Source organism: Argopecten irradians, chromosome 2, assembly GCF_041381155.1.
Source record: "Argopecten irradians isolate NY chromosome 2, Ai_NY, whole genome shotgun sequence".
Classification (NCBI taxonomy): domain Eukaryota; kingdom Metazoa; phylum Mollusca; class Bivalvia; order Pectinida; family Pectinidae; genus Argopecten; species Argopecten irradians.
In genome coordinates this window covers 66560385-66587472 of record NC_091135.1, presented here as the reverse complement: position 1 = coordinate 66587472, position 27088 = coordinate 66560385, and the positions used below count along the sequence as shown (strand labels likewise).

The window sequence follows — 27088 nt, the reverse complement described above, 5'->3', positions numbered from 1 at the left end:
TTTGTGGCCAAAATTGGTTACATTCCATTCAGAACTCTATGACTAGTAGCGATTTAAATGATTTACCTCTATTTCCTCTATTGGGCCCCACCCCTCCTGCCCCCAGGGGGCCAGAGCCAAAATTTATACAAGTTCTGCTCCCCTTCCCCCAAGGATGTTTGTGGCCAAATTTGTTTACAATCCATGCAGAACTCTATGACTAGTAGCAATTTAAAGGATTGACCTCTATTTCCCCTATTGGGCCCCGCCCCTCCTGCCCCTGGGGGATCAGAGCCAAAATTTATACACGTTCTGTTCCCCTTCCTCCAAGGATTTTTATGGCCAAATTTGGTTACATTCCATTCAGAACTCTATGACTAGTAGCGATTTAAATGATTTACCTCTATTTCCCCTATTGGGCCCCATCCCTCCTGCCCCCAGGGGGCCAGAACCAAAATTTATAAAAGTTCTGTTCCCCTTCCCCCAAGGGGTTTGTGGCCAAATTTGGTTACAATCCATGTAGAACTCTATGACTAGTAACGATTTAAATGATTTACCTCTATTTCCCCTATTGGGCCCCATCCCTCCTGCCCCCAGGGGGCCAGAACCAAAATTTATAAAAGTTCTGTTCCCCTTCCCCCAAGGGGTTTGTGGCCAAATTTGGTTACAATTCATGCAGAACTCTAGGACAAGTAGCGATTTATAGGATTTACCTCTATTTCCCCTATTGGGCCCTGCCCCTCCTGCCCCTGGGGGGCCAGAGCCAAAATTTATACAAGTTCTGTTCCTCTTCCCCTAAGGATGTTTGTGGCCAAATTTGTTTACAATCCATGCAGAACTCTATGACTAGTAGCGATTTAAAGGAAATGTTGACGGACAGACGGACGCCGCGCCATGACATAAGCTCACCGGCCCTTAGGGCCAGGTGAGCTAAAAATATCATATGGGTGAATATCATAGGTGGAATGTATTTGTTGTATGCAAACAAACTGAAACTTTATCTTAACTATGGGCCTTATGTTGGAAACCTACTTCATCATATATATGGAAATGGCCTTAACGACCTCAGGCAACGAAGACAAATCAAACTTAAAATACAAATTATTTTATTACAACATCAATCCATTTCTCAAATTTCACAAAAGAAATAATATTCCATTAACAAATGAAAGTGTTTGCAGTGCCCTATAATCTTGTGCTTTGTGATGTAAGATATTGATGTGTTACTTTACTTCCTTTTTAGGAGGAAATTTCAGCGCTGCCTATCTGTATCATCAGATATGTACAATATTAATCTAATGGCTTCCCTCCATTGATTTTAACAGTACCATATTTTGGGTTAAAGCTACTTATTAATTCTAAATTAATGATGTAACCAGTTTATTTGCAATCAAACTTTCGTGCTTTGTCTTCAAGAGTACAAATATTTCAACCATTTCTTAGTACCATATTTCACGAATGAAATTCTTGTGACCATGAGGATGACCTGCAAAATCACGAAAATATCATCCCCCCCAATAAATGATGGGAATCATATTTACCAGGCAGTACCCACTAGATATGTGTCTTTGTGATAAGCTTTTGTTTATGGGTAAAATGAAAACTGCATAGTGGAGAAAGTATTTGTTTTCCTCTGTTACCATGGAAACATTTTAAAGATAACAGTTACATTATAGCCCACAGAGAATGTGAGAGTAATTGTTTGTGTGAATAATTTAGAGGCCTCATTCTGACTTCAGATACAGAGTAATTTATAGGGTAACAAGACAGAGAATGTAATTGGGAGTGACTGCTTTATATTGTAAAAAGGGAAACATGGCTGACATTTATTTAACTTTAAAACGGTGATCAACATCTGTCACAACATCTAATGAAACCAGAAAATGTCTGTCATAAATCTACCCACCTCCAAATGAAATTAAAGATGCACCTATCAGAGATTGTGTTGGCCATCTTGGATGTTTGCTCTATTTTACCAGTAATATTAAAAACAAAACTTCATAAAGAAAAAAAAAACGTGGGTGGGGGGGGGGGGGGGGGGAAAAACATTGAAAAATCTTAGGGGAAATTAAAATACATAATCACAAAACATTAAAACAGAATTCCTGTAACAGATCTGTCAGCATATTTGAACACATGTCTGTACAATCAGTCTGTAACATCTGCACCTCACAAAACTCATATAATATTATTGTATTTGTTCTCACTCCGTATAGCTATTTCAAATTTATTGAAATAATATCAAGCGGGTGATGCTGTATTAGACACAATATCTCCAAGAACACCAAACATGTGACAATCTACCTAGAATGTCATTAACATCAGTCCACCACTAGTAACACTAATATTAGTACATCATTGCTGTAAAATGAGGAAAAAAACTTCACACATTTATCCAGCTCGGTGTAATTATCATTAAATGTGAGCCCAAATATAGACCCGAGGTTTCATCTTTTGTCATTAAAACAGGATGTCGGTGCTACAAATTGGTCCTTATTGTAGCGTGTTAATTTGGATAAATCACAGGTTTAATAGAAAAGTCTAGTAGAGATTGAGTGGGCTTTACTATTACTCTGTAATGTCTATCATATACATTTCACCAAGACTAGAATATCACATCAGTTGGAGTAATCAAGATGGAAATAAGAAAACGATATAACAGCAACAATGGGCAATTTTAAATAGTTTAGGCTTTATCAATAAAGATATTGATGATATAAAAAGGTTAAAATGATTTAAAGCCTTATAACTTAAGACGTGTAGACAAAATATTATGTCTGGAAGACATAAATGTTCTGTTGTCATTCTGTCACACATGGGATTCCAACTCGTGACCAAGAGATGGATGGCTTACTGGTAATATGTCTGGACATCTTCACCACTAGACCACCACAGCCCCTCATGGCAGAGAATGAAAAATTACAATTAAGATATACCTGATACCTAACTCATCATTCTCCTAATTTCATAAGAAATTTTCAGTCTCAGAAGAAGAGTTAAAGATGCTCCACCGCCGACAAATGGTATTTTTTCATTATCAAAAACAGGAGCAGACGATTTAGTATTTTTTCTTCAGTTACAAAAGTTACTTACTTTACACCATTACCACCATTGAAAAGTTTGAGCTTCTGATTTTACTTCAAGTTAAAAATATGAAAAATAATTAATTGCATCCCGAAAAAAATCTGTGTCACTATATCTTTTATGGAATGAAGTACTGATTGCGCATGAGCCAAAGTCGAAAATAAATTATTTTATATTATTTTCTTGTGTTAATTAGACATATATATACACGATTAAACACCAATTATTGTTCAAATGATGAATATCATTTATGCTCTGTCGGCGGTGGAGCATCTTTAAACTGTATTTGTGAATCCCCACCCTATAAGGATGCTACCATTGCATTATGGTGCTATCCCATGCTTGGTTTCAGAGAAGAAGTCGTTTATATGGAAATAGCCAAAAATGGACCCCATTTGACCCCGCCCCTCAGGCCCCGGGGGTCAGCCCCAATCATTTGTACAATTTTGAATCCCCACCCTATAAGGATGCTTACCATTGCATTATGGGTGCTATCCCATTCTTGGTCTTCAGAGAAGAAGTCGTTTATATGGAAATAGCCAATTGGACCCCATTTGACCCCGCCCCATCAGGCCCCCGTGGGGTCAGCCCCATCATTTGTACAATTTTGAATCCCCACCCTATATAAGGATGCCTACCATTGCATTATGGGTGCTATCCCATGCTTGGTTTCAGAGAAGAAGGTCGTGTTATATGGAAATAGCCAAATTGACCCCTTTTGGCCCCGCCCCTCAGGCCCCTGGGGGGTCAGCCCCATCATTTGTACAATTTTGAATCCCCCACCCTATAAGGATGCTACCATTGCATTATGGGTGCTATCCCATGCTTGGTTTCAGAGAAGAAGTCGTTTAATATGGAAATAGCCAAATGGACCCCATTTGACCCCGCCCCTCAGGCCCCCGGGGGTCAGCCCCCATCATTTGTACAATTTTTGAATCCCCACCCATATAAGGATGCTACCATTGCATTATGGGGTGCTATCCCATGCTTGGTTTCAGAGAAGAAGTCGTTTATATGGAAATAGGCCAAATTGACCCCTTTGGCCCCGCCCCTCAGGCCCCTGGGGGGTCAGCCCCATCATTTTGTACAATTTTCAGTTAGTAGCCCATAAGGATGCCTACCAGCCAAATTTTGTTGAAATCCGACCAGCGGTTATGGAGAAGAAGTCGATTGTTGACGGACGGACGGACGGACGACGGACGACGGGACGACGGACGACGGACGACGGACGCCACGGTATGGCATAAGCTCACCTTGGTCCTTCGGACCAGGTGAGCTAAAAATGTAGCTTTTTTTAAAATGCTTATTTTCTCCTTTCATTTTTTTTTAATGTGTGTAAAGTTATGTTGAAGTAAATGGTCTGAGTGTAACTGGAAGGAAACACTTAACATGATACACTTATATCTGTCACAGTGTAGGAGTAAAGTTTGGAGAAATGAACTTACACCGCTGACAGGACATGTTACTCAGCTGTCAGTTCAGCAATGAAGCTTTTCAATTCAGAAATCAATAGCTTAGCTCTGTCCTTGATTAACTTTGTCACATGATGATCACAAAATATGCCACTGGTATTCTACTTCAGCTGCTCACATCAGCTTAGACGAATTAATGTAACTGATCAATTGGACCATCAGCAGGGCAATAGGGCGACAATACATATAGCCCTGATGTCCTTTACAATTTCCTCCAAAAACGCCTGATATATCCTATTGCTCATTTGGGTGAAGTAACCAAGATTTTATATACCAAATATAGAACCAAAGATTTCAATGTTAATCTCAAGAAAGTTCTCTCACAATTTGATGGTAAGATGTCTGTGAAGAAATTCTGTTAAGTTGAATTATTACTTTTTCACGACTGTTCCTAATGGGAGCTGTACTCTTACTATTGTCACTGACAGCACTTTGTTTCTTTACAATTGCCCTACTCACAGTTCCTACCATCTGTATTGTAGTTTTATATTTAATCATTTCACTAATCTGTTCACATTTTGTTTAAATTTAGAAGGTAAAACTAGAGATGGCTATTCAGACATAAACCCCCCAGTCTACACATGTTATATATCGGAAACGGGGCCAGATGAAACAGAATGGCATGGGACAGACATGGTAAATACTGTATGGCGGGGCCAGACGAAACTGAATGGCTTGGGACAGACATGGTAAATACAGTACGACTGGGCCAGAAGAAAACAGAATGGCATGGGACAGACATGGTAAATACCGTATGACGGGGCCAGACGAAACAGAATGGCATGGGACAGACATGGTAAATACTGTATGACGGGGCCAGACGAAACAGAATGTCATGGGACAGACATGGTAAATACTGTATGACGAGTCCAGACGAAACAGAATGGCATGGGACAGACATGGTAAATACTGTATGGCGGGGCCAAACGAAACTGAATGGCATGGGACAGACATGGTAAATACTATATGACGAGTCCAGACGAAACAGAATGGCATGGGACAGACATGGTAAATACTGTATGGCGGGGCCAAACGAAACTGAATGGCATGGGACAGACATGGTAAATACTTTTTGGCGGGGCCAGACGAAACAGAATGGCTTGGGACAGACATGGTAAATACTGTATGGCGGGACCAGACGAAACAGAATGGCATGGGACAGACATGGTAAATACTGTATGACAGGGCCAGACGAAACAGAATGGCATGGGACAGACATGGTAAATACTGTATGACAGGGCTAGACGAAACAGAATGGCATGGGACAGACATGGTAAATACAGTATGACAGGGCTAGACGAAACAGAATGGCATGGGACAGACATGGTAAATACTGTATGACGGGGCAGACGAAACAGAATGGCATGGGACAGACATGGTAAATACTGTATGGCTGGGCCAGACGAAACAGAATGGCATGGGACAGACATGGTAAATACAGTATGACAGGGCTAGACGAAACAGAATGGCATGGGACAGACATGGTAAATACAGTATGACAGGGCTAGACGAAACAGAATGGCATGGGACAGACATGGTAAAAACTGTATGACAGGGCCAGACAAAACAGAATGGCATGAGACAGACATGAGAATTACTGCATGACCTTGATTCCATGGCAGGGTGTATTTAGCAGCATGCTTCAGTGATATAGTACTTTTATAAGGAGACACAACACGATGGCATGGGACAATACTGCAATCTCCCAAAACATACACTCGTACACAACAGACCAAAATATGGCAGGAGCATCAAAAATATGTAGTAAACAGTATATTATTACAGCAGAAAACATAGCACAGTTAATGCTTTGCATCCAACTATCTTCTTAAGGATGTGTTTAGATGATATGAAGTAAAGCTAGATTTAAAAAAAAACAAAAAAAAACATCAACCGTTAACCTAAATAAATACCTTAAATAACCTAACCTTACTTGATCCTCAAACTGTGATACAGAATTGCTTTTGACCCCACTGGAAAAACATCATCAAAACTGTGCACAAATAAGGTACCTGTCAGTTTGAACATGGCTAATATATTCTATCAACAAGGGATTTCCTCAGACATTCTGATGGTGATATATTTGATTGTGGATTTGCAGACTTCAGAACAGTTGGTATTTGACCTACATTTCAAAATTCTGTCAATATTCAAATGAGGCCATTTTTATGTTGGACCAGGGTCAGAAGAAGACCTGGCCAATCAACCTAGGATTCTATATATAGTATGGTGAGGTCAGTACAACCTTTATTGGTGTTTTATGTCCAGTGATTGTAGTGTAAATTAATGGGCAAACTGAGAATGATGGAATAGTCAGGCTAGGATCTCCCTCATCACCTCGGCGATCACCCCACACATGATATTTACTAGTATTCAGTTTATAATTTCTTTCAAAGATTAATTTCAGTTGATTTATTCAGCCCAAGATTAAATAACGGTCTTTTTGTAGTCTAGTAAATTAAGGTTTATTTTTAGAATAAATTGCTGGAAAGTAGCTCATTAGACCACACCAATTTGATAAATAGTTCTTAGGTAATTTGAAGCAAGAGGTTAGAATTTTTTTTAAATTATTTTTATTTCTCATTTTGGGAGAAATCGGAGTGAGCGAGTTGTAAAATGCTATATTGTAATATCTGTAGGATTTAACATATCCAAATCATTATATTCGAGTGATATTTGTTTGGTTTATGTTCTTGAAATGATTTGATCGCTTTTAAAAGCAGTAGAAATGAATACTAAAGGTAGTTGGTAAACTTCTTGTTGATTTTGTATGATCACATCATAAAACATTTACATTGTCAATATAACCAGTTTTAATATAGCATCTAAATAGTGTTAATTTGGTAAAAATATTTAGGATGGGGTGGAAATTTGTGTTTAAAGGTAGGTTTCGCCCAATGAAATATAAAGACTACGAAATTGAAATTTATCCTGTACCTAGATATAATCTTCAGATCATTTTCAATGCATACAGCGAACAATATGGGTGGTCAGTTGCCTAGCTTGACCAGGAAAATACTCCTCTAAAAATAGAATGAAGTCAAGCAATACATAGAACATGACATATTTTTTTCCAAAACGAGGCCGCATCAACAAACGGAAGCGTGCAACAAAATGTCAGATAGAAGTGACAGTCTTGACACGGCATGTTTAGTTAAAAAAACAACAACAAATCGAAGTGTGATGGACTGTTTATACATATCATACAATCTAAAACACTTCATGTTACTTACATACGCTCGCTAGCTTTGTACACCAAATATACATGTAGTTAGTCTGCGGCAAACTTTGACAACACAATCCATCGAAGCTCCATTTGCATACTATTTTGTCTGATGGACACCGAAATAAATCAAGGATTTCCTTCAATTTTGTACTCAAGACACATTTGTTCAATCTCAAATGTATAAAGAAATTAAATTGAGGTATTTTAATGTGTTTTTTCATCTTTTCTTCCGTTTATCGCATTTCACAAAAAAAATATTCATTTGGTTGGGCGTAACCTACCTTTAATTGCTAAACACCATTAAATAAATCTGATGGAAGTCATAGAAAATTGAAGTTGTTTCAGTTAGAAAAAATAGTAACAACCAATTTAGGCTACAATATCCTAGAAGTGCATGCATGGACTCAAAATGATTCTGATATTGTCTCCAACACATGATTCAATAATAATTGATGTTTCTCATATAAGTTTTGTTTTACTGAGACAATATTACAACAATATTAAAATATTATGAAAAACCACCCTTCACTGGTCTATAATTTTGATATTATATTTTAATGAAAAATAACACAAACAATTAATACTTGATTTCTCTATATTCAACAAATTTCATACTTAACTCACCATGATCATTTAACGCCATATGATGAGAAGCTATTTCGATACAACCTTTAGCTGTCGGTTTTGAAGAATGAAATGTTAGTCATGTTTTCAAAATATCACCGTCAATCACTAACAACTCTAATGTCAACTCTAACAAAACATTGCTAATCTTCACAACATTCTGTTGCTGTGCAGGGGACGTCCCCTTTTCCTACAGGAACGAGATTTTTTTTTTTATATATTTTCCTGAAATTTCAATTTTAGGAGCGGGAATTCCTGACAAACTATTTTTCAAATTGGTGTGGCCTGAAGACAAGCAAGTTTAATTTCCATTGATGAAATCAATTAAGACTAAACTCCATTTGATTTGCCCCTGTGTGACTAAATACTGGGCTACTATAGATTTATTTACCAATTGATGAAAGCAATTTAGTATAGTTCAGACTAAATGTAGGTTGATGGTAGTTTTATGGAGTGTATTTAGGCTAGGTCAGCTGAGACTGTGACTTTAGTAGCTGACTTTTCTAGGGTATCAGCTGATGAACTTGTATACCATTAAATTGAAAAAAAAATGAATTTACATATATATATATACCCATTTATTTGACAGAGATCAGGTGAGCAAACATGATGACACAGCCCACTATTGGTAAAGCAGTAATATTGTCCTATAAATTCTAATCTATTGTGCTTTTTCATTAAGGAAATTCCTATATAACCATATTCTCACATCACAGCAAACAGTAATGTCCTTAAATCTATCATCAGTAAACAGAACTTGGTCAGTGACCCAGAATGGTGAAAACTCCCTACAACTTATAGGTGTGGAATTATTGATGGACCACAGGAAATGGTCAACATGGTCAAGAAAGGAGAATTGATGATGATCAGCTAGCCAGCATCAGCTGGTGTTAAGGTCCAATACAGTATCAGGATTGACCAGGTCAATTACAAACACTGGGCTATGTAGCAAAGTTTGAAGAGTAAAGGAAACACTGTGCATGTCCACATGCAATAAACAAACAAAGTATCATATGAACTGAGTAACTTTGTTATACACCAATCCCTAACAAACATCCAGCCGCTATCTCCAGGGAGACTCATGGTTATGTGGAGCTCTGTTTAGTGCTTCATGCTGCTTTAAAACAGTTTATATTGATGACTTTTAAATGTGAATATGAGATCAGTAAGGTTGACCTGATGACCATTCTATGATAGCAGCGATTCAGTGGGATAGCACTATACTTACTGATGACCATTCTATGATAGCAGTGATTCAGTGGGATAGCACTATACTTACTGATGACCATTCTATGATAGCAGTGATTCAGTGGGATAGCACTATACTTACTGATGACCATTCTATGATAGCAGCGATTCAGTGGGATAGCACTATACTTACTGATGACCATTCTATGATAGCAGTGATTCAGTGGGATAGCACTATACTTACTGATGACCATTCTATGATAGCAGTGATTCAGTGGGATAGCACTATACTTACTGATGACCATTCTATGATAGCAGCGATTCAGTGGGATAGCACTATACTTACTGATGACCATTCTATGATACTTACTGATGACCATTCTATGATAGCAGCGATTCAGTGGGATAGCACTATACTTACTGATGACCATTCTATGATAGCAGCGATTCAGTGGGATAGCACTATACTTACTGATGACCATTCTATGATAGCAGCGATTCAGTGGGATAGCACTATACTTACTGATGACCATTCTATGATAGCAGCGATTCAGTGGGATAGCACTATACTTACTGATGACCATTCTATGATAGCAGCGATTCAGTGGGATAGCACTACTTACTGATGACCATTCTATGATAGCAGCGATTCAGTGGGATAGCACTATACTTACTGATGACCATTCTATGATAGCAGCGATTCAGTGGGATAGCACTATACTTACTGATGACCATTCTATGATAGCAGCGATTCAGTGGGATAGCACTATACTTACTACTGATGACCATTCTATGATAGCAGTGATTCAGTGGGATAGCACTATACTTACTGATGACCATTCTATGATAGCAACGATTCAGTGGGATAGCACTATACTTACTGATGACCATTCTATGATAGCAGCGATTCAGTGGGATAGCACTATACTTACTGATGACCATTCTATGATAGCAACGATTCAGTGGGATAGCACTATACTTACTGATGACCATTCTATGATAGCAACGATTCAGTGGGATAGCACTATACTTACTGATGACCATTCTATGATAGCAGCGATTCAGTGGGATAGCACTATACTTACCGATGACCATTCTATGATAGCAGTGATTCAGTGGGATAGCACTATACTTACCGATGACCATTCTATGATAGCAGTGATTCAGTGGGATAGCACTATACTTACTGATGACCATTCTATGATAGCAGTGATTCAGTGGGATAGCACTATACTTACTGATGACCATTCTATGATAGCAGTGATTCAGTGGGATAGCACTATACTTACTGATGACCATTCTATGATAGCAGTGATTCAGTGGGATAGCACTATACTTACTGATGACCATTCTATGATAGCAGTGATTCAGTGGGATAGCACTATACTTATGATGACCATTCTATGATAGCAGCGATTCAGTGGGATAGCACTATACTTACTGATGACCATTCTATGATAGCAGCGATTCAGTGGGATAGCACTATACTTACTGATGACCATTCTATGATAGCAGTGATTCAGTGGGATAGCACTATACTTACTGATGACCATTCTATGATAGCAGCGATTCAGTGGGATAGCACTTATACTTACTGATGACCATTCTATGATGGCAGCGATTCTAGTGGGATAGCAGCATACTTACTGATGACCATCTAGTGGCAGATTCAGCATAGCTATACTTACTGATGACCATTCTATGATGGCAGCGATTCAGTGGGATAGCAACTATACTTTAACTGATGACCATTCTATGATAGCAGTGATTCAGTGGGATAGCACTATACTTACTGATGACCATTCTATGATAGCAGCGATTCAGTGGGATAGCACTATACTTACTGATGACCATTCTATGATAGCAGCGATTCAGTGGGATAGCACTATACTTTACTGATGACCATTCTATGATAGCAGCGATTCAGTGGGATAGCACTTACTTACTGATGACCATTCTATGATAGCAGTGATTCAGTGGGATAGCACTATACTTACTGATGGACCATTCTATGATAGCAGTGATTCAGTGGGATAGCACTATACTTACTGATGACCATTCTATGATAGCAGCGATTCAGTGGGATAGCACTATACTTACTGATGACCATTCTATGATAGCAGTGATTCAGTGGGATAGCACTATACTTACTGATGACCATCTATGATGGCAGCGATTCAGTGGGGATAGCACTATACTTACTGATGGACCATTCTATGATAGCAACGATTCAGTGGGATAGCACTATACTTACTTTTCTATGAGGTGTTTACATAGGTGTACATGACCACATGTAGCGGCTGCGTGTAACGCCGTCCACATCTCGCTGTCCTGGGCGTTCACCTGAGCACCAAACTCTAATAAAAGTTTCAGCATCTCCTCACTGTCATCGATACAACACTGAAACAATAAGTCGTTACCATGATACCACCACTGTACCTATATCTTTTCTACATCAAATCATGTCAATAGCTTGTGAAGTATGATAGGTAGAAGAGGGGCTGTATCCCGGAACGCCTACATTTTAAAAACAATATACCAGCAAGTATGTTGTTATAACAATTATAGTCTGTATCATAAAGGTAACTTTACCTGTGTGTGATCTACCTGGATTTTTTACCTGGACATATACTATGTTTTGCATTATGGGCAAAAGGTCGTCAGTTGGATTTAGGTAATAGCATCTAAGAGGTATACGTATATATATTTTTTCAGAGACAAACAAAAAATCACAAATTAAAACAAAAGATACTTATCACCTAAATTTTTGGCCACACATAACAGCGTTATGTTTTTCATGACAATATTCCTCTCTATCAATTTCGAATGAATTTCTTATATTACGGTATCTAATAAAACTCAAATAACATTCGGCCCTAGAGACATACATAGTAATGTTAGTACATATAACCTCCATTCTGTACCATATTTTTAGAAGAAGAAAAAATAAAACAGGAGAGGTACATGTTGTCTCCATTTGATTTTATGATTAGTAAAAGAATGGCTTATGTAGACCTTGCCTGATGAGGCCAAATAATTTTTACATTTTGTAATAAAATTGTACAAATGATTATGAAGTCAGAACAGCAAGAGGTGTATAAAATAAAAACAGACAAGGTACGATTGAAATCATCACCAGATTATATACAGGATATTTCTGTTTTCCTCTCTTTTATCCCTGGTATTGTGACATGAGTTTTAGTTTTCCTCTCTTTATCCGTTTTCCTCTCTTTTATCCCTGGTATTGTGACATGAGTTTTAGTTTTCCTCTCTTTTATCCCTGGTATTGTGACATGAGTTTTAGTTTCCTCTCTTTTATCCCTGGTATTGTGACATGAGTTTTAGTTTCCCTCTCTTTTATCCCTGGTATTGTGACATGAGTTTAAGTTTTCCTCTCTTTTATCCCTGGTATTGTGACATGAGTTTTAGTTTTCCTCTCTTTTATCCTGGTATTGTGACATGAGTTTTAGTTTTCCTCTCTTTTATCCCTGGTATTGTGACATGAGTTTAAGTTTCCCTCTCTTTTATCCCTGGTATTGTGACATGAGTTTTAGTTTTCCTCTCTTTTATCCCTGGTATTGTGACATGAGTTTAAGTTTTCCTCTCTTTTATCCCTGGTATTGTGACATGAGTTTTAGTTTTCTCTCTTTTATCCCTGGTATTGTGACATGAGTTTTAGTTTCCCTCTCTTTTATCCCTGGTATTGTGACATGAGTTTTAGTTTTCCCTCTCTTTTATCCCTGGTATTGTGACATGAGTTTTAGTTTTCCTCTCTTTTATCCCTGGTTATTGTGACATGAGTTTAAGTTTCCCTCTCTTTTATCCCTGGTATTGTGACATGAGTTTTAGTTTTCCTCTCTTTTATCCCTGGTATTGTGACATGAGTTTTAGTTTTCCTCTCTTTTATCCTGGTATTGGTATTGTTTTCCTCTTTTATCCTGATTGTGACACATGAGTTTTAGTTTTCCTCTCTTTTATCCCTGGTATTGTGACATGAGTTTAGTTTTCCTCTCTTTTATCCCTGGTATTGTGACATGAGTTTTTAGTTTTCCTTCTTTTATCCCTGGTATTGTGACATGAGTTTTTTAGTTTTCCTCTCTTTTATCCCTGGTATTGTGACATGAGTTTTAGTTTTCCTCTCTTTTATCCCTGGTATTTGTGACATGAGTTTTAAGTTTTCCTCTCTTTTATCCCTGGTATTGTGACATGAGTTTAAGTTTTCCTCTCTTTTATCCCTGGTATTGTGACATGATTTTAGTTTTCCTCTCTTTTATCCCTGGTATTGTGACATGAGTTTTAGTTTTCCTCTCTTTTATCCCTGGTATTGTGACATGAGTTTAAGTTTTCCTCTCTTTTATCCCTGGTATTGTGACATGAGTTTTAGTTTTCCTCTCTTTTATCCCTGGTATTGTGACATGAGTTTAAGTTTTCCTCTCTTTTATCCCTGGTATTGTGACATGAGTTTTAAGTTTTCCTCTCTTTTATCCCTGGTATTGTGACATGAGTTTTAGTTTTCCTCTCTTTTATCCCTGGTATTGTGACATGAGTTTAAGTTTTCCTCTCTTTTATCCCTGGTATTGTGACATGAGTTTTAGTTTTCCTCTCTTTTATCCCTGGTATTGTGACATGAGTTTTAGTTTTCCTCTCTTTTATCCCTGGTATTGTGACATGAGTTTTTAGTTTTCCTCTCTTTTATCCCTGGTATTGTGACATGAGTTTTAGTTTTCCTCTCTTTTATCCCTGGTATTGTGACATGAGTTTTAGTTTTCCTCTCTTTTATCCCTGGTATTGTGACATGAGTTTTAGTTTTCCTCTCTTTTATCCCTGGTATTGTGACATGAGTTTTAGTTTTCCTCTCTTTTATCCTGGTATTGTGACATGAGTTTAAGTTTTCCTCTCTTTTATCCCTGGTATTGTGACATGAGTTTAAGTTTTCCTCTCTTTTATCCCTGGTATTGTGACATGAGTTTTAGTTTTCCTCTCTTTTATCCCTGGTATTGTGACATGAGTTTTAGTTTTCCTCTCTTTTATCCCTGGTATTGTGACATGAGTTTTAAGTTTTCCTCTCTTTTATCCCTGGTATTGTGACATGAGTTTTAGTTTTCCTCTCTTTTTATCCCTGGTATTGTGACATGAGTTTTAGTTTTCCTCTCTTTTATCCCTGGTATTGTGACATGAGTTTAAGTTTTCCTCTCTTTTTTATCCCTGGTATTGTGACATGAGTTTTAGTTTTCCTCTCTTTTATCCCTGGTATTGTGACATGAGTTTTAGTTTTCCTCTCTTTTATCCCTGGTATTGTGACATGAGTTTTAGTTTTCCTCTCTTTTATCCCTGGTATTGTGACATGAGTTTTAGTTTTCCTCTCTTTTATCCCTGGTATTGTGACATGAGTTTAAGTTTTCCTCTCTTTTATCCCTGGTATTGTGACATGAGTTTTAGTTTCCCTCTCTTTTATCCCTGGTATTGTGACATGAGTTTTAGTTTTCCTCTCTTTTATCCCTGGTATTGTGACATGAGTTTTAGTTTTCCTCTCTTTTATCCCTGGTATTGTGACATGAGTTTAAGTTTTCCTCTCTTTTATCCCTGGTATTGTGACATGAGTTTTAGTTTTCCTCTCTTTTATCCCTGGTATTGTGACATGAGTTTAAGTTTTCCTCTCTTTTATCCCTGGTATTGTGACATGAGTTTTAGTTTTCCTCTCTTTTATCCCTGGTATTGTGACATGAGTTTTAGTTTTCCTCTCTTTTATCCCTGGTATTGTGACATGAGTTTTAGTTTTCCTCTCTTTTATCCCTGGTATTGTGACATGAGTTTTAGTTTTCCTCTCTTTTATCCCTGGTATTGTGACATGAGTTTAAGTTTTCCTCTCTCTCTTTATCCTCTCTGGTATTTGTGACATGAGTTTTAGTTTTCCTCTCTTTTATCCCTGGTATTGTGACATGAGTTTTAGTTTTCCTCTCTTTTATCCCTGGTATTGTGACATGAGTTTTAAGTTTTCCTCTCTTTTATCCCTGGTATTGTGACATGAGTTTTAAGTTTTGCCTCTCTTTTATCCCTGGTATTGTGACATGAGTTTTAGTTTTCCTCTCTTTTATCCCTGGTATTGTGACATGAGTTTAAGTTTTCCTCTCTTTTATCCCTGGTATTGTGACATGAGTTTTTAGTTTTCCTCTCTTTTATCCCTGGTATTGTGACATGAGTTTAAGTTTTCCCTCTTTTATCCCTGGTATTGTGACATGAGTTTTAGTTTTCCCTCTCTTTTATCCCTGGTATTGTGACATGAGTTTTAGTTTTCCTCTCTTTTATCCCTGGTATTGTGACATGAGTTTAAGTTTTCCTCTCTTTTATCCCTGGTATTGTGACATGAGTTTTAGTTTTCCTCTCTTTTATCCCTGGTATTGTGACATGAGTTTTAGTTTTCCTCTCTTTTATCCCTGGTATTGTGACATGAGTTTTAGTTTTCCTCTCTTTTATCCCTGGTATTGTGACATGAGTTTTAAGTTTTCCTCTCTTTTATCCCTGGTATTGTGACATGAGTTTTAGTTTTCCTCTCTTTTATCCCTGGTATTGTGACATGAGTTTTAGTTTTCCTCTCTTTTATCCCTGGTATTGTGACATGAGTTTAAGTTTTCCTCTCTTTTATCCCTGGTATTGTGACATGAGTTTTAGTTTTCCTCTCTTTTATCCCTGGTATTGTGACATGAGTTTTAGTTTTTCCTCTCTTTTATCCCTGGTATTGTGACATGAGTTTAAGTTTTCCTCTCTTTTATCCCTGGTATTGTGACATGAGTTTAAGTTTTCCTCTCTTTTATCCCTGGTATTGTGACATGAGTTTACCTCTCTTTTATCCCTGATTGTTGAGTTTTAGTTTTCCTCTCTTTTATCCCTGGTATTGTGACATGAGTTTTAGTTTTCCTCTCTTTTATCCCTGGTATTGTGACATGAGTTTTAGTTTTCCTCTCTTTTATCCCTGGTATTGTGACATGAGTTTTAGTTTTCCTCTCTTTATCCCTGGTATTGTGACATGAGTTTTAAGTTTTCCTCTCTTTTATCCCTGGTATTGTGACATGAGTTTAAGTTTCCCTCTCTTTTATCCCTGGTATTGTGACATGAGTTTTAGTTTTCCTCTCTTTTATCCCTGGTATTGTGACATGAGTTTTAGTTTTCCCTCTCTTTTTATCCCTGGTATTGTGACATGAGTTTTAGTTTTCCCTCTCTTTTATCCCTGGTATTGTGACATGAGTTTAAGTTTTCCTCTCTTTTATCCCTGGTATTGTGACATGAGTTTTAGTTTTCCTCTCTTTTATCCCTGGTATTGTGACATGAGTTTTAGTTTTCCTCTCTTTTATCCCTGGTATTGTGACATGAGTTTTAGTTTTCCTCTCTTTTATCCCTGGTATTGTGACATGAGTTTTAGTTTTCCTCTCTTTTATCCCTGGTATTGTGACATGAGTTTTAGTTTTCCTCTCTTTTATCCCTGGTATTGTGACATGAGTTTAAGTTTTCCTCTCTTTTATCCCTGGTATTGTGACATGAGTTTTAGTTTCCCTCTCTTTTATCCCTGGTATTGTGACATGAGTTTTAGTTTTCCTCTCTTTTATCCCTGGTATTGTGACATGAGTTTAAGTTTTCCTCTCTTTTATCCCTGGTATTGTGACATGAGTTTTAGTTTTCCTCTCTTTTATCCCTGGTATTGTGACATGAGTTTAAGTTTCCCTCTCTTTTATCCCTGGTATTGTGACATGAGTTTTAGTTTTCCTCTCTTTTATCCCTGGTATTGTGACATGAGTTTTAAGTTTTCCTCTCTTTTATCCCTGGTATTGTGACATGAGTTTTAGTTTTCCTCTCTTTTATCCCTGGTATTGTGACATGAGTTTTAGTTTTCCTCTCTTTTATCCCTGGTATTGTGACATGAGTTTTAGTTTTCCTCTCTTTTATCCCTGGTATTGTGACATGAGTTTTAGTTTTCCTCTCTTTTATCCCTGGTATTGTGACATGAGTTTTAGTTTCCCTCTCTTTTATCCCTGGTATTGTGACATGAGTTTTAGTTTTCCTCTCTTTTATCCCTGGTATTGTGACATGAGTTTTAGTTTCCCTCTCTTTTATCCCTGGTATTGTGACATGAGTTTTAGTTTTCCTCTCTTTTATCCCTGGTATTGTGACATGAGTTTAAGTTTCCCTCTCTTTTATCCCTGGTATTGTGACATGAGTTTTAGTTTTCCTCTCTTTTATCCCTGGTATTGTGACATGAGTTTTAGTTTTCCTCTCTTTTATCCCTGGTATTGTGACATGAGTTTTAGTTTTCCTCTCTTTTATCCCTGGTATTGTGACATGAGTTTTAGTTTTCCTCTCTTTTATCCCTGGTATTGTGACATGAGTTTAAGTTTCCCTCTCTTTTATCCCTGGTATTGTGACATGAGTTTTAGTTTTCCTCTCTTTTATCCCTGGTATTGTGACATGAGTTTTAGTTTTCCTCTCTTTTATCCCTGGTATTGTGACATGAGTTTTAGTTTTCCTCTCTTTTATCCCTGGTATTGTGACATGACATGAGTTTTAGTTTTTTCCTCTCTTTTATCCCTGGTATTGTGACATGAGTTTTAGTTTTCCTCTCTTTTATCCCTGGTATTGTGACATGAGTTTAGTTTTCCTCTCTTTTATCCCTGGTATTGTGACATGAGTTTTAGTTTTCCTCTCTTTTATCCCTGGTATTGTGACATGAGTTTTAGTTTTCCTCTCTTTTATCCCTGGTATTGTGACATGAGTTTTAGTTTTCCTCTCTTTTATCCCTGGTATTGTGACATGAGTTTAAGTTTTCCTCTCTTTTATCCCTGGTATTGTGACATGAGTTTTAGTTTTCCTCTCTTTTATCCCTGGTATTGTGACATGAGTTTAAGTTTCCCTCTCTTTTATCCCTGGTATTGTGACATGAGTTTTAGTTTTCCTCTCTTTTATCCCTGGTATTGTGACATGAGTTTTAGTTTCCCTCTCTTTTATCCCTGGTATTGTGACATGAGTTTTAAGTTTTCCTCTCTTTTTATCCCTGGTATTGTGACATGAGTTTTAGTTTTCCTCTCTTTTATCCCTGGTATTGTGACATGAGTTTTAGTTTTCCTCTCTTTTATCCCTGGTATTGTGACATGAGTTTAAGTTTTCCTCTCTTTTATCCCTGGTATTGTGACATGAGTTTAGTTTTCCTCTCTTTTATCCCTGGTATTGTGACATGAGTTTTAGTTTTCCTCTCTTTTATCCCTGGTATTGTGACATGAGTTTTAGTTTTTCTCCTCTTTTATCCCTGGTATTGTGACATGAGTTTTAGTTTTCCTCTCTTTTATCCCTGGTATTGTGACATGAGTTTAAGTTTTCCTCTCTTTTATCCCTGGTATTGTGACATGAGTTTTAGTTTTCCTCTCTTTTATCCCTGGTATTGTGACATGAGTTTTAGTTTTCCTCTCTTTTATCCCTGGTATTGTGACATGAGTTTAAGTTTCCCTCTCTTTTATCCCTGGTATTGTGACATGAGTTTTAGTTTTCCTCTCTTTTATCCCTGGTATTGTGACATGAGTTTTAGTTTTCCTCTCTTTTATCCCTGGTATTGTGACATGAGTTTTAGTTTTCCTCTCTTTTATCCCTGGTATTGTGACATGAGTTTTAGTTTTCCTCTCTTTTATCCCTGGTATTGTGACATGAGTTTAAGTTTCCCTCTCTTTTATCCCTGGTATTGTGACATGAGTTTTAGTTTTCCTCTCTTTTATCCCTGGTATTGTGACATGAGTTTTAAGTTTTCCTCTCTTTTATCCCTGGTATTGTGACATGAGTTTAGTTTTCCCTCTCTTTTATCCCTGGTATTGTGACATGAGTTTTAAGTTTTCCCTCTCTTTTATCCCTGGTATTGTGACATGAGTTTAAGTTTTCCTCTCTTTTATCCCTGGTATTGTGACATGAGTTTTAGTTTTCCTCTCTTTTATCCCTGGTATTGTGACATGAGTTTTAAGTTTCCCTCTCTTTTATCCCTGGTATTGTGACATGAGTTTTAAGTTTTCCTCTCTTTTATCCCTGGTATTGTGACATGAGTTTAAGTTTTCCTCTCTTTTATCCCTGGTATTGTGACATGAGTTTTAGTTTCCCTCTTTTATCCCTGGTATTGTGACATGAGTTTAAGTTTTCCTCTCTTTTATCCCTGGTATTGTGACATGAGTTTAAGTTTCCCTCTCTTTTATCCCTGGTATTGTGACATGAGTTTTAGTTTTCCTCTCTTTTATCCCTGGTATTGTGACATGAGTTTTAAGTTTTCCTCTCTTTTATCCCTGGTATTGTGACATGAGTTTTAGTTTTCCTCTCTTTTATCCCTGTTTGACAGAGTTTAAGTTTCCCTCTCTTTTATCCCTGGTATTGTGACATGAGTTTAAGTTTCCCTCTCTTTTATCCCTGGTATTGTGACATGAGTTTTAGTTTTCCTCTCTTTTATCCCTGGTATTGTGACATGAGTTTAAGTTTTCCTCTCTTTTATCCCTGGTATTGTGACATGAGTTTTAAGTTTTCCTCTCTTTTATCCCTGGTTTGTGACATTGTGACATGAGTTTAAGTTTTCCTCTCTTTTTATCCCTGGTATTGTGACATGAGTTTTAGTTTTCCTCTCTTTTTATCCCTGGTATTGTGACATGAGTTTTAGTTTTCCTCTCTTTTATCCCTGGTATTGTGACATGAGTTTTAGTTTTCCTCTCTTTTATCCCTGGTATTGTGACATGAGTTTTAGTTTTCCTCTCTTTTATCCCTGGTATTGTGACATGAGTTTTAGTTTTCCTCTCTTTTATCCCTGGTATTGTGACATGAGTTTTAGTTTTCCTCTCTTTTATCCCTGGTATTGTGACATGAGTTTTAGTTTTCCTCTCTTTTATCCCTGGTATTGTGACATGAGTTTTAGTTTTCCTCTCTTTTATCCCTGGTATTGTGACATGAGTTTTAGTTTTCCTCTCTTTTATCCCTGGTATTGTGACATGAGTTTTAGTTTTCCTCTCTTTTATCCCTGGTATTGTGACATGAGTTTTAGTTTTCTCTTTTATCCTCTTTTGTGATGATCCCTGGTATTGTGACATGAGTTTTAGTTTTCCTCTCTTTTATCCCTGGTATTGTGACATGAGTTTTAGTTTTCCTCTCTTTTATCCCTGGTATTGTGACATGAGTTTTAGTTTTCCTCTCTTTTATCCCTGGTATTGTGACATGAGTTTTAGTTTTCCTCTCTTTTATCCCTGGTATTGTGACATGAGTTTTAGTTTTCCTCTCTTTTATCCCTGGTATTGTGACATGAGTTTTAGTTTTCCTCTCTTTTATCCCTGGTATTGTGACATGAGTTTTAGTTTTCCTCTCTTTTATCCCTGGTATTGTGACATGAGTTTTAGTTTTCCTCTCTTTTATCCCTGGTATTGTGACATGAGTTTTAGTTTTCCTCTCTTTTATCCCTGGTATTGTGACATGAGTTTTAGTTTTCCTCTCTTTTATCCCTGGTATTGTGACATGAGTTTAAGTTTTCCTCTCTTTTATCCCTGGTATTGTGACATGAGTTTTAGTTTTCCTCTCTTTTATCCCTGGTATTGTGACATGAGTTTTAGTTTTCCTCTCTTTTATCCCTGGTATTGTGACATGAGTTTAAGTTTTCCTCTCTTTTATCCCTGGTATTGTGACATGAGTTTAAGTTTTCCTCTCTTTTATCCCTGGTATTGTGACATGAGTTTAAGTTTTCCTCTCTTTTATCCCTGGTATTGTGACATGAGTTTAGTTTTCCTCTTTTTATCCCTGGTATTGTGACATGAGTTTAGTTTCCTCTCTCTTTTATCCCTGGTATTGTGACATGAGTTTTAGTTTTCCTCTCTTTTATCCCTGGTATTGTGACATGAGTTTTAAGTTTTCCTCTCTTTTATCCCTGGTATTGTGACATGAGTTTTAGTTTTCCTCTCTTTTATCCCTGGTATTGTGACATGAGTTTTAGTTTTCCTCTCTTTTATCCCTGGTATTGTGACATGAGTTTAAGTTTTCCTCTCTTTTATCCCTGGTATTGTGACATGAGTTTAAGTTTCCCTCTCTTTTATCCCTGGTATTGTGACATGAGTTTAAGTTTTCCTCTCTTTTATCCCTGGTATTGTGACATGAGTTTAAGTTTCCCTCTCTTTTATCCCTGGTATTGTGACATGAGTTTTAGTTTTCCTCTCTTTTATCCCTGGTATTGTGACATGAGTTTAAGTTTTCCTCTCTTTTATCCCTGGTATTGTGACATGAGTTTTAGTTTTCCTCTCTTTTATCCCTGGTATTGTGACATGAGTTTTAGTTTTCCTCTCTTTTATCCCTGGTATTGTGACATGAGTTTTAGTTTTCCTCTCTTTTATCCCTGGTATTGTGACATGAGTTTTAGTTTTCCTCTCTTTTATCCCTGGTATTGTGACATGAGTTTTAGTTTCCCTCTCTTTTATCCCTGGTATTGTGACATGAGTTTTAGTTTTCCTCTCTTTTATCCCTGGTATTGTGACATGAGTTTTAGTTTTCCTCTCTTTTATCCCTGGTATTGTGACATGAGTTTTAGTTTTCCTCTCTTTTATCCCTGGTATTGTGACATGAGTTTTAGTTTTCCTCTCTCTTTTATCCCTGGTATTGTGACATGAGTTTTAGTTTTCCTCTCTTTTATCCCTGGTATTGTGACATGAGTTTTAGTTTTCCTCTCTTTTTATCCCTGGTATTGTGACATGAGTTTAAGTTTTCCTCTCTTTTATCCCTGGTATTGTGACATGAGTTTTAATTTTCCTCTCTTTTATCCCTGGTATTGTGACATGAGTTTTGTACCAATAGTTGGTATGTTGATCACTAAAGAGGGTGAAACTCCCCAAAAGTTTGGACTATGTTACATACATAATGTTTGTGCTTCGTCAGCAGATCTAGGTAAAGTGGTTAGAGAAAGGCTACATCTATATGGCTTTATAATTTGCTAGCCATTATATGTAAACCATATGTAAACCATACTATGTTTGTGTATGACCATTTTAAGTTCATCTGTACTTATAGTTCAGTAATCACATCAATTCACAGTTACTACAGCGCTTCCGGGGAAGCTATTGATGTAAAACATCATAGAGATATACTGTCACATATCATATTCATAAAGCTCAGTTCAGGGATAATCTAAATTACTACATAAACTATATGTGAAGCTAAACCCTAGTCTTGGACACGATGACTTTTGGACATAAACATTTCGGCAAAGATTCTGCTTGAAGATGTCTACTGTCCTCTAGGTTTGTATCAACACAATATATAATCACAATACAACATACTTATCCACTTCATAAAGACATTTTTTTATCTTTAAGTTTTATTTGATATTCTAATAAGAACTCCTTTTGACATTTTTTTAAAAGTTGAAGGTTGATTTCTCTGGTCATGTGATATACAAACCTGGTGAAGAGCTGTCAGGCCATCTTCATTGGTGGAGTTTGGGTTCACTCCCTGGGTCAAAAGTCGCCGTACTATTGAGAAAAAAGAAAACAAATATGGTAATATCACATGCATGACTTTAAAATATCGTTTATGTCATAATTACTCTTTTCTGACACTTCAGTGATTTGTTCAGCTAAATCTAATAGAAAAGTGTGGAATTAAATGTAATCAAAGATCCCCCCAAACATAATACTTTTGTTTTGTGGTAAACTATTGGTGAGAAAGTTTAGGGCATCCAGTTGACCCTTGACTTTTAGCAGTTCCAGAAGTCAAATAATCATTTTTCAGAAATCTGAAGAGTCAAATCATATGACAAATAGACATGTTCTTCAACGCCAAGAGTCAAATCTGATATCTGGGAGTAAAAACATACTCTCAGGGGTCTACTGGATGCCATGAAGTTTCTTTGTGAATTTTCTTTATTTGAAATGTAACTATAATTCCAATTATTCATACATTGCATATGTTCAAACATCAAATTCTTCCATGTCAATGCAGACCAGGTGAAAACAAACAGACCCACTAGATCTACAATGTATGAGGACAGGATTCGCCCTATGTTTACATACGTAATAGCCAGACGTGAAGCTCATCCCGAAACTCAATCCCGTCTGAAGGGCATTTACATAATCTTTTCTGCCACACTTGTCAACTTTCACAGAAGCTACTTTTCAATCAGCATAACAACCAGAAATTCAATTCAATGAAAGGAAACAAAATGTATCATTTGCATATTACACAATATTCGTGTGAGGGTGAGAATTCGTCCCATCCTGTGTCTATTTGGTCCAGCAGACTTTCACATCACCATTCCTGTATTAATACTCTATGCATGCTACTGTTGTAAACATGACTTTTTCATTCATTACAACAGCCGCTGAAATTTATTGTTGAAGATTTAAAATAACATCTGATCATTGACCACCACACTTGGAACACTATAGTTAGCTGTTCACAGACATCTGATAGACCACCACACTGGGAACACTATAGTTAGCTGTTCACAGACATCTGATTGACCAACACACTGGGAACACTATAGTTAGCTGTTCACAGACATCTGATAGACCAACACACTTGGAACACTATAGTAAGCTGTTCACAGACATCTGATAGACCACCACACTGGGAACACTATAGTTAGCTGTTCACAGACATCTGATAGACCACCACACTGGGAACACTATAGTTAGCTGTTCACAGACATCTGATAGACCACCACACTAGGAACACTATAGTTAGCTGTTCACAGACATCTGATAGACCACCACACTGGGAACACTGATAGTTAGCTGTTCAGAGACATCTGATAGACCACCACACTGGGAACACTATAGTTAGCTGTTCACAGACATCTGATAGAGTACCACACACATGGGAACACTATAGTTAGCTGTTCACAGACATCTGATTGACCACCACAAGGAACATTCTGGTTAGCTGTTCACAGACATCTGATAGACAACCACACTGGGAACACTATAGTTAGCTGTTCACAGACATCTGATAGACCACCACACTGAGAACACTATAGTTAGCTGTTCACAGACATCTGATAGACCACCAAACTAGGAACACTATAGTTAGCTGTTCACAGATATCTGATAGACCACACATTGGGAACACTGATAGTTAGCTGTCCACAGACATCTGATAGAGCACCACACTGGGAACACTATAGTTAGCTGTTCACAGACATCTGATAGAGTACCACACTGGGAACACTATAGTGAGCTGTTCACAGACATCTGATTGACAACCACACTGAGAACACTGATAGTTAGCTGTTCACAGACATCTGATAGACAACCACACTGGGAACACTATAGTTAGCTGTTCACAGACATCTGACTGACCACCACACTGGGAACACTGATAGTTAGCTGTTCAGAAATCTGATAGACCACACACTGAGAACACTATAGTTAGCTGTTCACAGACATCTGATTGACCACCACACTGGGAACACTATAGTTAGCTGTTCACAGACATCTGATAGACCACCACACTGGGAACACTATAGTTAGCTGTTCACAGACATCTGATACAGTACCACACTGGGAACACTATAGTTAGCTGTCCACAGACATCTGATAGACCACCACACTGGGAACACTGTAGTTAGCTGTTCACAGACATCTGATAGACCACCACACCTGGAACACTATAGTTAGCTGTTTACAGACATCTGATAGACCACCACACTGGGAACACTATAGTTAGCTGTTCACAGACATCTGATAGACCACCACACTGGGAACACTATAGTTAGCTGTTCACAAACATCTTATAGACTACCACACTGGGAACACTGATAGTTAGCTGTTCACAGACATCTGATAGACCACCACACTGAGAACACTGATAGTTAGCTGTTCACAGACATCTGACTGACCACCACACTGGGAACACTGATAGTTAGCTGTTCAGAAATCTGATAGACCACACACTGAGAACACTATAGTTAGCTGTTCACAAACATCTGATTGACCACCAGACTGGGAACACTATAGTTAGCTGTTCACAGACATCTGATAGACCACCACACTGGGAACACTGATAGTTAGCTGTTCGGAGACATCTGATAGACCACCACACTGAGAACACTATAGTGAGCTGTTCACAGACATCTGATTGACCACCAAACTAGGAACACTATAGTTAGCTGTTCACAGACATCTGATAGAGTACAACACTGGGAACACTATAGTTAGCTGTTCACAGACATCTGATAGACCACCACAGTGGGAACACTATAGTTAGCTGTTCACAGACATCTGATAGACCACTATATTGGGAACACTATAGTTAGCTGTTCACAAAAATCTTATAGACCACCACACTGGGAACACTGATAGTTAGCTGTTCACAGACATCTGATTGACCACCACACTGGGAACACTGATAGTTAGCTGTTCACAGACATCTGATAGACCACCAAACAAGGAACACTATAGTTAGCTGTTCACAGACATCTGATAGACCACTATATTGGGAACACTATAGTTAGCTGTTCACAAACTTAAAACTATCCTTAAGTGTTTATATATCTATAACCCTAGTGTTAGTAACTATCAATAGTTCAGAAACCAATGTAAGCCTCTTAAATCAATGGCTGTTCAAAGTCTTTTACAATTGAATATCAAACATGATTATACCTGAGACACCTATAAATGCCACTCAAAACACAACTCTATACTCTCTTTTCGTTTTTTCGCAAGCAATATACAGGTAATAAATGGCTTTGAAATCTACATATCTCAAATGTTTAATATCCCAGCCTCAGATGGCTAGACTGTAAAAGATTTTGTGATATTGTGATAGTAAATGTTTTATCTAGCTGCAGACCGTTCAATTAATTTAATTTTATTTCCATACATATTACATCATACTATCATCTTCTCCGAGATTCCAGTATCATATTACATAATAATGTACTGAACAGTTTCAGTAGTCTCACTTCTGCTGTCATTCAGACCATTCCGCTCCATGGCTAATAGCCATACCTTATGCTCCAGTGGCGTTGACCACAGCCTCGTCTATCCCCAAATGCCGACACTAATCTGTAATTCATATTTATAAGGATGTGGCTGATTTTCAATCATTCCAATTACTGGTCAGCCGGGCTGGGAATATGGAGCGATCTGTCCGGTCCATCATGGCTAGCTTGGTCAACAACCTAATAAGGGTGTTAAATGCTCCCTCATCTCCAACTATTGATTGGCCAAAGAGGTAGCTCGGACCTAATTCTCCACAGATGACCCAATGATGGTCACTTATTCCATTGTGTTAACATCCTGTTGGGACATAAATTATTTCGGTCTCCGTACTGCCCAATAGTGTTACTGCTCACTATCAGTACTATACAGTTCATACATTCATATGTTATATAATGTAGCAGTTTTTAAAAGACGATTTTCACATTTTGCTATTATATGCTTTGGATTCTCTTATTATTGACAAGAAGTAAACATTTTAGCCTATTTGACATCATGACCTTAAATGAAGGCATAAGCTCATAATTTTTAACAAATTG

The 27088-nt window shown here is 37.4% G+C and overlaps 1 protein-coding gene across 10 annotated transcripts in view; it reads right to left on the bottom strand.

Annotated features, from left to right (window-relative positions):
- LOC138316266 (protein phosphatase 1 regulatory subunit 16A-like) overlaps positions 1 to 27088 on the bottom strand; it is a 129200-nt gene that overhangs the window by 52306 nt on the left and 49806 nt on the right. For all 10 annotated transcript variants that reach the window (XM_069257883.1, XM_069257887.1, XM_069257889.1 and 7 more), the window contains exons 3-4: positions 23011 to 23081; positions 11828 to 11973 (exon numbers count right to left, since the gene is read on the bottom strand). In XM_069257883.1, the coding sequence (XP_069113984.1) occupies positions 11828 to 11973; positions 23011 to 23081 (217 nt within the window). The remainder of the gene's footprint in view (positions 1 to 11827; positions 11974 to 23010; positions 23082 to 27088) is intronic.